At 47.4% G+C, this 11,717-nt stretch overlaps 1 protein-coding gene across 2 annotated transcripts in view; it reads right to left on the reverse strand.

Annotated features, from left to right (window-relative positions):
* The window catches only part of PTPRG (protein tyrosine phosphatase receptor type G), a 589,008-nt gene extending 586,907 nt beyond the window's left edge, over window positions 1-2,101 (reverse strand). The window contains exon 1 of one of the 2 annotated variants that reach the window (XM_030569843.1): window positions 1,878-2,101. In XM_030569843.1, the coding sequence (XP_030425703.1) occupies window positions 1,878-1,962 (85 nt within the window). In that variant the 5' untranslated portion in view covers window positions 1,963-2,101. The remainder of the gene's footprint in view (window positions 1-1,877) is intronic. The other variant, XM_030569844.1, reaches the window with a different exon arrangement.
* Between the last annotated feature and the right edge of the window lie 9,616 nt (window positions 2,102-11,717).

An 11,717-nucleotide genomic window follows, 5' to 3' on the forward strand; every position in this document is an offset into this window, starting at 1 on the left:
GCTTGTGCATTTGACAGCATTTTGTGCTCAATTTCATTATTTCCACTAGTCAGCTACTTCCCTGCAACAAAGATTCTCATAAGACAGGAATGGGGAAATGAGGAAAAGCCTGAGATATTTTTAAAGGAATGTACAGAGAAAGGGATATATGTAACATTCTGGAGGCTGCTGGAAACTGGAGTCACATATGTACAGTTATGAGTGCCCCTTTAAAACTGAAGGGTACACAAATTCTGGTAGAAATGGGTTTTGTAATTGTCTGGGTAGAGAAATTGGTCAACTTTAGATCTTAATCTCCCCAGCTGCGTTAGGGAAGATTGTGTGGCTACTGAACGCCAGCAGATGGGCAGACAAGGGGACGTTATCATCACATACATTCTAGTTCGAGAGAAACGCAGGAGAAGTTCTGAGTAACTCATCAGAAGGGCCACGTCCATCCCGGAGCATGCGTGCGTGTTGGGGGGCTTTCTGGAGAGGGGACGAAGGCAGGCGGTGACAGACAGAAGCTCAGCAGCGCCTCTGTGGGTGCATTTGCCTGACTGCAGCTCGCGGAAATGTCAGGGAGGCTTTGGAGGAGTCTGCTATTCCATTTTAACTTTCCTTAGCCATTTTACACACACACCCAAGCTTCCTCTTCTCCGCAGCCTCCTGGAGGATTCTGCATTTGCCCTGAGCGCGCTATGCTTGAGAGGACGTGTTAAGGCAACCTTGGGGTGAGATCCAGCCCTGCGCCCGGCACAGGGATGTGTGGAGCAGAGAATTGAGGCTGTGGCCAGAGCCTCACCACACAGCATCCCCGCCCGCCGGGGGAAGTTTCCGCGTCAGGCTCCGCTGCCTCCCTCCTTGCCCGGGCTGGGAGCAGAGGAACCAGAGCAGCAGCGAGGGTTTGTGGGCTCAGCTCGCCCCGAAGCCCGGGCAGGCTCCGACCTTTGTCCCTCTGGCCCCAGCCCACATCCCCGGCCCCCAAGGTCAAGGGGACGGCGGCAGAACGCAGCTAAGCGGGGCGGGGGGCAGACGGGGGGGGGCCTGGGAGCGGCAGGACACAACTAAGTTGGGGGAGAAGGATCGAGGTGCGGGGAATCTCAGCCCGCCTAGCGGGAGCCTTCCCGGGGCACGTCCGGGCCCCTGGAGCTGGGGCGCCCGGTGCCATTAGCGCCCCGCAGCGCCCCAAGCTCCCCCAGCCGCCGGCTGCTGCCCGGCCCCGCTCGGGGCTCCGCAGCGGGAAGCGCTGCGCCAAAGCCGAGCCCGCCGGAGGGAGGGGGAGCGGGCGCCCCAGGGTGCCCATCCCTCGCCACGGGCGCGCCCCGGGGCAAGGGGCTGCCGAGGGGCCGGGGTCTCTCGCCGCCCTTCCCCGGGGCTGTGGGGCAGGCGGCTGCGGAGCGGGCAAAGCCCACGAGGGGCGATGGGAGGCGGCTGCGGGCAGGCAGCTGCGAGCCGGGGGCCAGGCTCGGGCAGCCACAATCCCGCACCCGGGGGTAGGGGGGCCTCTCCCGCGGCCGGTCCCGCTGCGAGCAGGGGCAGCCGGCGCCCGGGGACGGGAGGGGGAGTTGGGCAAAGTGTGGCTGGGAAGCCGGGGCTGAGAACCGCCCCCCCTTCCCCGCTCCCCTAGACAAAGCCCACCCCGGAGCGTGGCAGCGGCAGGGCAGAGACCCCCCCGGTGTGTCTCGCACGCCATGGCTAGGGGTGCGCTGGTCAATCAGCAACACCCCCCCTCAGGACAGCCAGCTCCCCGGGGAGAGGCAGCAGCCACGCCGGGCCACGCACCCTTGGGAACCCCCAGCCCCCCCCACGGGCCAGGCGGCGCAGCATAGCGCGTAAAGCAGAAGCGCTGTATTTTCAAAAGAAACCCGCGCGCGCGTGGGGCCGGCGGCACTCACCGGGGAAGCACACCACATACTGGAGCACGGAGCTGGTGATTTTCAAGAAAAAGATCCACCAACACGGTTGCAGTAGCCTCCGCATGTCCAAAGGCGCACATCGAAAGGGGGCGAGGAGGGGGCTGGAACTTGTGGAGAAGAAGTTGCGCTTTCCCCAGCCACCCCCCCCCCCAAACAAAAACAAACCCCACCCGCAGCCCCGGCCGAGCGGAGTCCCCGGGCCGCCCGCGGGCACAGGCGGGTGCGGTGGAGCCGGAGCAGAAGGTCCCGGAGGCAGCAAGCGCCGGGCCTGGAGCAGCCCCGCGGCGGCTCCCGGAGCTCAGAACTTCACTCCCCGAGCGGCGGCGGCGGCCGGAGGGGAAGCGCCGTGGCGGGGCTGGGCTGGGGCTGGGGCTGTCCCTCGCTCCTCATGCAGGCAGCCCCCGGGGCCGAGCCATGGCAGGGGCAGGCGGCGGGGGCTGGCGCAGGCTCTCAGTCCGTGCCCCGGGCTGGGCAGCGGCGCTCAGACGGCAGCCGGGCGCGCTCCATTCCTCCATGCAGGAAGCAGCATGTGAGCCCGCCGCCTGGCTCCCACTTTAAAGCGGAGAGAGGCAGAGCGGAGGCGGGGGCGCGCGGGGAAAAGGGGAGTCGGGCTCTCGCGCGCACCCGGGGCTCTTAAAGGGGCCGTGCACACATCCCCCCCCCCCCCCCCACGGCTCTCTCTCGCCTCCAGTGACTGCGCTGCGAACCCAGGAGGCGTTTGATTGTGAAAATAGGTGTGCGCGGGAAAGCATCTGTTCGGCCTGTGGGAGCGTGTGTGTGTACACGCACCGTATGCGGGATACACACGTGTGTGTGTGTGTGTGTGTGTGTGTAATGCACACATGCGCTCACACACTGTACAGCTCGTTTCTCACGCCGCACTCGCCTGCAAACCCTGCTGGAAACAGACACACACTCACAGGCTCTCTCCAGCGGGGATAAGCCAGCGCCTTCCTTCCAGCCCTTTGCAAATCAGGCCTGCTGCTGCATATTTTTTCTGTTTCCTGACAGCAGGGGGGTTTACAGCAATATCGATCTATTTGGCAGGAGCCTGGCTAACTACCGAGATACAATAGCAGACACCAGGACGGATGTGCTGCCGTTTTAATCTGAGACATCATGACAATGCAAAGAACGGCCAGAGACTTTTGCTGCTGCTGCTGCTGCTGTTTAACATTTTGAGGATCTCAGGATCCTGATCTCCGGATCAGAGTTGAGGCTGCAACGATCGGCGCCCAGAGGCTAGGCAGATTTCTGGCAGATACTTGGGAGCGGTTTCCTTTTTAGCCCTTGCGTTTAAATAAAAAGCAATCCGAGGGAAATGGCAGCGCTGCTTATCTGTAATGAGTTTTGTCCCTTCCTTTAGACTGTAAGATTTTATCACGTTTTAGTTATAAGAACAGTATTTTGCCTTTATACGTCTTCTAACTAGTGCAGGGTCGTTTTTTATTAAATGTGTAATTGAGTCAAGATAATTTCCCATTTGTAATTTAAAATTTCTCACTCTTATCTAAATTGTATCTGTTTGAAGTTATTTATGTTATTACACCGCCCTCAATGTACACTATAGCATCCCACCTAGCTTTTTGAGTAATGCCCATCACACTTCTGGTTATGCCCAGAGACCCCACACAAAATAATAGACTAGCATGGGGGGGGGGGTTAAAACAGGTACCTTTAAAAACTACTCTCAAGTTACACTTGGTACCTAGCCTGGCAATAGACAGGGGATTCCAAGGGAATGATAACTTTACACTGGCTTGGGAAACAGACACTGCAGTGGTGCTGGAACAATTATTATTATGAGGATGCTGTAAGCAGAAATCATGTATTTGGGGTTCTTATAAGCTACGGGGTACAACAGCATCCCTAGTTCCAGCACCTGTGGTCTGAATTGAGAATGAATTATTTTTAGTATTAACTTGAGCTCATCGGGCTTTGTTGCCTTTTGGTAAAGCTTGAACTTGATTCAGATAGAGTTTTTGTCAGATTTTAAAATCATATGTTATTACAGGATGATAATTTTGTTTTACAGTCAATACAAGTCACATGATTTATCTGGGACTGGAATGGTCATTGCTGGTTTTTTTGTTTGCTGGCATTTATTTACATGCAGCGTCTTTCGTCGACGAGTTCTTTTCAAACCATAGCTTCAGAAAGGGGGATGAAGGACAAGAAGGAACCAGTCTAAGGAAGTCAGCAGAATATCATTTACCCAAGCAATTGGAATGGCTATGTCAATCCCTTGGGACACAAACACACACCCTGCTGTCACTGGTATTAGCAGGGAGATCACAATAACCACAAAGGTGGCTTGCAATTTGCAGCAGTTCAGTGAGTTTTCTTCTATCTGCAGGTTGGAGACTCTATATTTCAGTTCACTACCAGGGCAAATCCTAGCCTTGTCCCTGTTGCCACAAAAGGGCCTGGAATGTGGTGAAAGCTGCAGGGGGAGGGACCCCCTCTCCCATCCCTCCTCACTGCACACCACGAAAGAACACTGTACTCCAGGGCACAGGAACTTGAACCCAGAGTCACCACCAGCCATCATGCCCATGTGCAGCAGGTTGGATGTAGAATGGGGTGTACTGCAGCCCTAGGCACCCCAAATTCAGGAAACGCAAAGGTATCTTAGGTCCACCTTTGCTCTCACTCCTCCCACTCCAGGTTGTGCCTACTATGAATTAGGGGCTGATCCTGCATTCCTTGCACACTCAAAACGGCTGTTGAGGTCATGCGTGTTTTAGGTTCACAAGGAATGCAGATTCAAGGCCCCTGTGTAAAGACTAATGAACAACCAAAACAAAAGACCCAGAGGCTTGAAGAAATGGACAAATACCATAGTCTTTCAAAGTAAGTGGTTTTTGTCTGTGTGATTTAGTTTCAAATAGCTTGAAAGTAAAGAAGGTAAAACTAAAAAAAACTGCATCCATTTTCTCTTCCTATGCAAATAGGGAGTGGGAGGGAACCACACCTGTTTTGACCTTAAGGATTATATAATGACACAGATGTTCAACTAGTCCACTCACATTGGTTTGTTCCAGAAATCCTGAGCAACATTCTCTCTTCAGCACTCGAAGGCTGACATCCCTGACCTAACCAGAGCAATAGGTAAAGGAAGTGCTCCTACTTTACCAAGGGTTCTCTCTCTCAAATTATGGCAGGCAGAGTGCAAAGCTGGGACTGTAAACGGAAGTTCAACAGGTGACACTATTTGAAAAAAGCAATTAAAAAGCAATTGCAGTCTCATAAGGGCAGAACAAAGTAACAGTGGTTTTTTTTAATGCAATTTGCATTAATTATTCTCATTGATGCAAAATCATTAATGAAAGTTACTGGGACCACAGTGTTTGTTTTAAAATATCAATCATTTTACATTAGCCTATGTCTTTCTAGACTAGTACATTAAAATTCTGAAACTAACTCCACATCAAGGAGTCTGGCGGCACCTTAAAGACTAACAGATTTATTTGGGCATAAGCTTTGGTGGGTAAAAAACCCACTTCTTCAGATGCATGGAGTGAAAATTACAGATACAGGCATATATATACTGGCACATGATCCCTTCTCTTCATGTGCCTGTATGTTTATGCTTGTATTTGTAATTTTCACTCCATGCATCTGAAGAAGTGGGTTTTTTACCCACCAAAGCTTATGCCCAAATAAATCTGTTAGTCTTTAAGGTGCTACCAGACTCCTCATTGTTTTTGTGGATACAGACTAGGGGTCAGCAACCTTTCAGAAGTGGTGTTCAGAGTCTTCATTTATTCACTCTAATTTAAGGTTTCATGTGCCAGTAATACATTCTAATGTTTTTATAAGGTCTCTTTCTATAAGTCTATAATATATAAATAAACTATTGTTGTCTGTAAAGTAAATAAGGTTTTAAAAATGTTTAAAAAGCTTCATTAAAATTAAAATGCAGAGCCCCCCAGACCAATGTCCAGGACCCGGCCAGTGTGAGTGCCACTGAAAATCAGCTCACATGCCACATTCGGCACATGTGCCATAGGTTGCCTACCCCTGGTACAGACTAACACGGCTACCCCTCTGATACTTAACTCCACATCTTGAATCTGGAATTTTGATTTATGCATTTCCATCTTTAGAATAAACACACACAACTGAGATACAAGTATGTAAGCATTTGGTATTAGTGCCTGAATTCAGATAGCAAATTACCTCATATGTCTTTGTAAGGCATATTTTGTAAACAGCTGTGCCCCATTCAAAGAAATGGAGGAGGTCAGACAAGAGGAGCCTAATGGTTCCTTCAGGGTCTTAACAGCTATGAAATATTGAGATAGAGAGAGAGAGAAGAAGAAGTAGTAGAGGAGCAGAACTCTTGGTTCAGCATGCCAAAGGTACAGTGTGTATAACCCAGTTTCTGTACAGCTGCAGATCAATCATTACATCATCAGCTATCAAACAAAGACCTGCAGTGAGGGAAATAGCCTTCTTTTTACATTAGCAATTTGGGTGGGTAGGAGAATGGTAAAGATGACAGGGGTCTGGAGAATGGGATGCGACACAGTTAAATGAGAATCCATTTCCTGCAGCATCTCTTTGCCTATGGCACATTGTCTAACAATAGCGAGGTGGGAATCATTCTGGAGATTTCCCTTCATTGTCCAAATAGAGAAAACTGCCTTGACAGCATGAAGCCCGGGAACACTGATGCCAGGTGGCTGGGAGGAGCGTGCATTAGAGGACAGTGGGTTCTTTCCCATTGTTTAAAGTAATTACTGCCATTGTGCGTGATTAAAGCAACTGCTACTTTGAAGTAGCTTTAGATTTAAAGTAACGTGTGAAGAGATGAGAATGGACTGTAAGGGGAAATTCTAATATAGTGCAAGGAAGACCAGACTGATGTGGATTCTGCAAATCTTGCTATATTTACCATTACACGTGGTGGGAACTGTCAAGGTGAAAGGAGTAAGATCAGCATCTCTGTCTGTTTTTCCATGGTAGAGTGAATAATGTATGATAACTTTTATCTTCTTCTGTTTGAACAGGTAATATTTTTACCCTGCCTTTCTCAACATATGGGCATCACTCCTGGGAAAGGAATGGCAGTCTGTTAATCTATTTGATCAGACAAGGGAAATAATAGAAAATTGCGACCAAAACTCACATTTGTCATATGTTTGAATTAGTGGAAAACTGAAGAAAGCAGAAAAATATTGCACGTAGTTCAAATATGAGAAGGATTATTGAATTAGAAGAATATTAATAACATTAATCATTTCCAAACCAGGCTTGTTAATATGTATAATGACTGTGTAAAGAACTGAGGGAGGGAGGAAGGATAAAAATTGGGGGGAGGGGAGGAAAATCCCCACGTAGCAACTTACATTTCGTAACATTTCAAAACAAAAGGCTACATTCTTCGCTGCATTGCTCCATTAGAATCATTGGCTTCAATGGAGTGACACCAATTTACGCTGAGTGATTTGGTCCAGAGAGAGAGAGAGAGAGAGAGAGAGAGAGAGAGAGCGCACAAGCATCATCACGAAGTACCTCAGAGGCTACAATTCAGATTACAAGAAGTCATGTGTGTTATAAGATTCCACATTAATTCCGCAGCCTTTATTTCTGTCTAGCATTGCAAAGGAAGAAATGGAGGAGTGCTGAATTTGGAGTTTCATGGATTATTTTATCAGAAGAGCTACTTTCCCATAGCCTCAGGACAGATTCATTCTTCTTTAAGTGTGTTGTGAGGCATTAAAAGTCTTACATGGCATCTGAAAACCTGCTGAGAAACAGACGTGGAGGGCAAGCAAAGTAGCTGGAAGGAAAAAAGGCCTTTATTTCAATGTAATCATAGCAACATGCTGTGTTGTTTGATTTACGAAGACATAAAAAACAGATTAATCCAGAAAGATGCGTGAAGCAAAATGGAATGAAGACTGTTGATAGGTGATGTGAACTCTAAGAAAGACACAGAGTACTGGAGGTCATAGATTTCTACAAATATTGTTTATTAGCCAGCTCATCTGCCACCTACCTGTGATAGATGGATAATGACTTCAGAACATTTACTTGTATGATACCCAAACATATCATGATTGGCCAATCTCCCCTAATGTTTGCAATGGTTTGGGAGATGAATAAGCTTTCTTCCTCATGGTCTATAAAAAGACCCCCCTTCCACAGGCTGTCCTTAGGATAACATCTTCAGAGCAGACAGCTGTTCGTATGCTGAGATATCCACATGAAAGCCTCATACTGGTCTTGGAGTCTTCTGTATTAAATTCTGCAGGAGTTTTCTGTAAATGTTTGGACACTAATAACCATTTTTAAAAGTATCAGAGGGGTAGCCGTGTTAGTCTGGATCTGTAAAAGCAGCAAAGAATCCTGTGGCACCTTATAGACTAACAGACGTTTTGGAGCATGAGCTTTCGTGGGTGAATACATCTGAAGAAGTGGGTATTCACCCACGAAAGCTCATGCTCCAAAACGTCTGTTAGTCTATAAGGTGCCACAGGATTCTTTGCTGCTTATACTGGTCTTGAAGTTACATAGAGCTTTAAAAAAAAAAATAAAGAGTCCCCCAAATGGCTTTGTTCTATAAAAGTTTGTCGGCAACTGGCACAATGGCAGGGCAGATTGATCTCTTGTGAGTTTAGTTTATTCAACAGGACCTCTAATTTAGTGTACTGTGGTAACTCATAGACAAGAAACTCAGTAAGATTTTTTGGGAGGCGGAGGAGATCAAGAGATGCACAAATTCCCTCTTGTTATAAAAAAAATAGTTATGCCCCATGTAATGGTGAGCGGAGCAAGCATGTAAGGCTTCTCTACACTGCCACTTCCTTTGGTATAACTTAGGTTGCTCAGGGGTGTGAATAATCCATATCCATAGCTACCACCGCTCACGGAGGTCAAGTAATTAAGTCAACAGGAGATTGCTCTCTCCCATCGGCTTAGAGTATCTTCACCAGAGGTGCAGCTGCATCAGTGCAGATGTGCTTCTGTACAGCTTCTAGTTCACGCTAGCCCTTAGTGAAAAGAGCTGAACCCAAGGAATAGAGGGCCTGACTCACTGTTGCTCTGCACCTTGTGGATAGTCATTTGAACCAGACAAGATGAATGGATGCAAAGTGGGTGCCAAAGGCTATCAAATAAGAATAGCAACAGATCATGAGAAATATTTAATTCGCAAAATATTTTCAAATTCTGAGGGCTTACACGTTACAGGAGGCACGAGGAAGTAACCTACTAAAAACCAGGGTGTTTTGCTGATCTCCTAATGCAAACGTGATCATTCTGAAGTGGGTGGTTGATTGGAAATTTCAGAAATGACCTAAGGGAGTTTATATGGCTAAGATAATCATAATTACAATACATAATATATAATAATTACATTTATTAGGTACCTATCCATCAAGTGATGCCCTGTGCACCCTATACAATAAAAATATAAAAGACATTGAAGTACAAAAACATAAAAACAAATCAATGCACTATGCTGAATGCCCTCTGAAATAAAACGGCTTTAAAACTCATAAGAAGGGCTCTCCTGGAAGTAATTTTAAGGTTGAAAGGAAGGGCATTCCACAGAACAGAGTCTCTTAGGCAAAGATTTGAACAGTTCTCATGTCTGAGCAAACCCCATACTCCAGCGCTCTTTTGCCTCCAGAGACTGGGACGGCACATAAGAAACCAGAAAAAAGGAGAGATGTCCTGCCTTATAAGAATTGAAAACATTACAGCCAAAGCATTTAAGTCAGTCTTTGCCCACATAGGCAGCCAGTGAAAGGAACATAACAGATGGTTGGGCGCGGGGAAGTAGAGACGTTGCCCAGCCCAACCGCCATCCTGCTGCTGCACACTGCTCTCGCTGTGAACACAGTGCACTGCAGCAATCAGATCATGATGGCACAAAGACATGCATCATGCACATGAAAGATAGGGACACCGGTTTTCAACGTAGCAAAACGCTGCCTAGACCACGACTGAGGCCTGAACTACCATAAATCCATGATAAGCAATGCCCAGGCTCCATTCCACATGCATCCCCTTCAGTGATTCCACAAGGAAGATTGGTCAGACTATGAAAAGCCTTGTCCCAGCTGGCCTACTGTGTGCACATTAAGAAGTTTTGTGTATTACAAATGGCAGGGTCATTTTAAGCGGTAGAATATCACTAGCACTTAAAATGTTCTTAATTTCAGCCTGTGTATGGAGAGAAGGGTTTGGCTGGCCAAAACCACACACTTTTGGAGACACTTTGCCCCCAACGAGGGTGTAAGATGTGGTTCTTGCTTGCCTTTCCCCTTGTTGGCAAATTTACACCTGTGCAGACAGGGTGCAAAATACTACTTTTCTGGGTCAGTAGTAATCCTGCACCATTTTGCAATGTGCAAATGATTGCACAGCAAAGGTGAATCAGGCACATGTTGGACAGCTGCTCCAAGTCCTTCACTGCAGCATGGATGCATTGGGAGAAACAACATTTCTGTATTGCCGCCATGATAAGCACTCATCTGGCATTTGGCCGGTGGATCTGGCTGGGGGATTTAGCTCTTAGCGCTGCCGTCAAGAAATGCAGGTGGTAGAGTTCAGCCCAGTTGTGACTTAGACTTCTCTGTCTTCACTGTGAATTTCTCTGCACCTGGGATTACACTGAAAACTACCAGTTACTTAGATACAGTTTCATGTGAATTTCTCTAGGTTTGTGTGTTAAGGAATTTCTATTGAAATAAATCCTTGTGACATACAGTACTATAGCTAACAAGACCCCATTAAAAAGGAAAGGGATTCCACCACTAGTACCTCATGAAGTGAATGAGAGTCGATAGCTAACAAACCCTCCAAGGAAAGGAATAAAATTGGATACTCCCAGTATGCACACCAACCTCACTGCAGTTCCACAGTTGATACATCCTATAGGCATCAATAGACTAGCTAGGTAACAAATGCACATTTAGGCTATTATGATTTGACTATTCAGCACTAAGAGTCCTCTGGATTCCCTAATTTTATGCTTTTATTTCCCCCCATTCTACTGTCAAAGATCAGTGTCATGGGGATGATCCTCCCTGAAAAGGACGGTATATGATTTTGGCTGGAGTCCGTCTACGTGAGCAGGGCTTTAAACTAGGTTCGACGGGGAAAGGTGAGCAAAGCCCACAGGTAAGTGGGGAACATGGAGACCTGGGAGATGGGTTGGAAACAAGAGGGAGCGTGGGCTATAATGGCAGAGAGAAAGGAGGGTCAGGGCAAAACTGGGAGGCAAGATCAAACCAGTATCTTAGATGCCTATATACAAATGTGAGAAATATGGGTAATAAGCAGGAAGAACTGGAAGTGTTAATAAATAAATAAATATAACTATGACATTGCTGGCATCACTGAAACTTGGTGGGATAATACACGTTTGGAATGTTGGTGTGGAGGGGTACAGCTTGCTGAGGAAGGATGGACGGGGGAAAAAGGGAGGAGGTGTTGCCTTGTATATTAAAAATGTACACACTTGGACTGAGGTGGAGATGGACATAGGAGATGGAAGTGTTGAGAGTCTTGGGGTTAGGCTAAAAGGGGTAAAAAACACAGGTGATGTCATGCTAGGAGTCTACTACAGGCCACCTAACCAGGTGGAAGAGGTGGATGAAGCTTTTTTTAAACAACTAACAAAATCATCCAAAGCCCAAGATTTGGTGGTGTTGGGGGACTTCAACTATCCAGATATATGTTGGGAAAATAACACCGCGGGCCACAGACTATCCAATAAGTTCCTGGACTGCATTGCAGACAACTTTTTATTTCAGAAGGTTTAAAAAGCTACTGAGGGGAAGCTGTTCTAGACTTGATTTT

The sequence above is a fragment of the Gopherus evgoodei genome, chromosome 7 (genome assembly GCF_007399415.2).
Source record: "Gopherus evgoodei ecotype Sinaloan lineage chromosome 7, rGopEvg1_v1.p, whole genome shotgun sequence".
NCBI classification, from domain to species: Eukaryota; Metazoa; Chordata; order Testudines; family Testudinidae; genus Gopherus; species Gopherus evgoodei.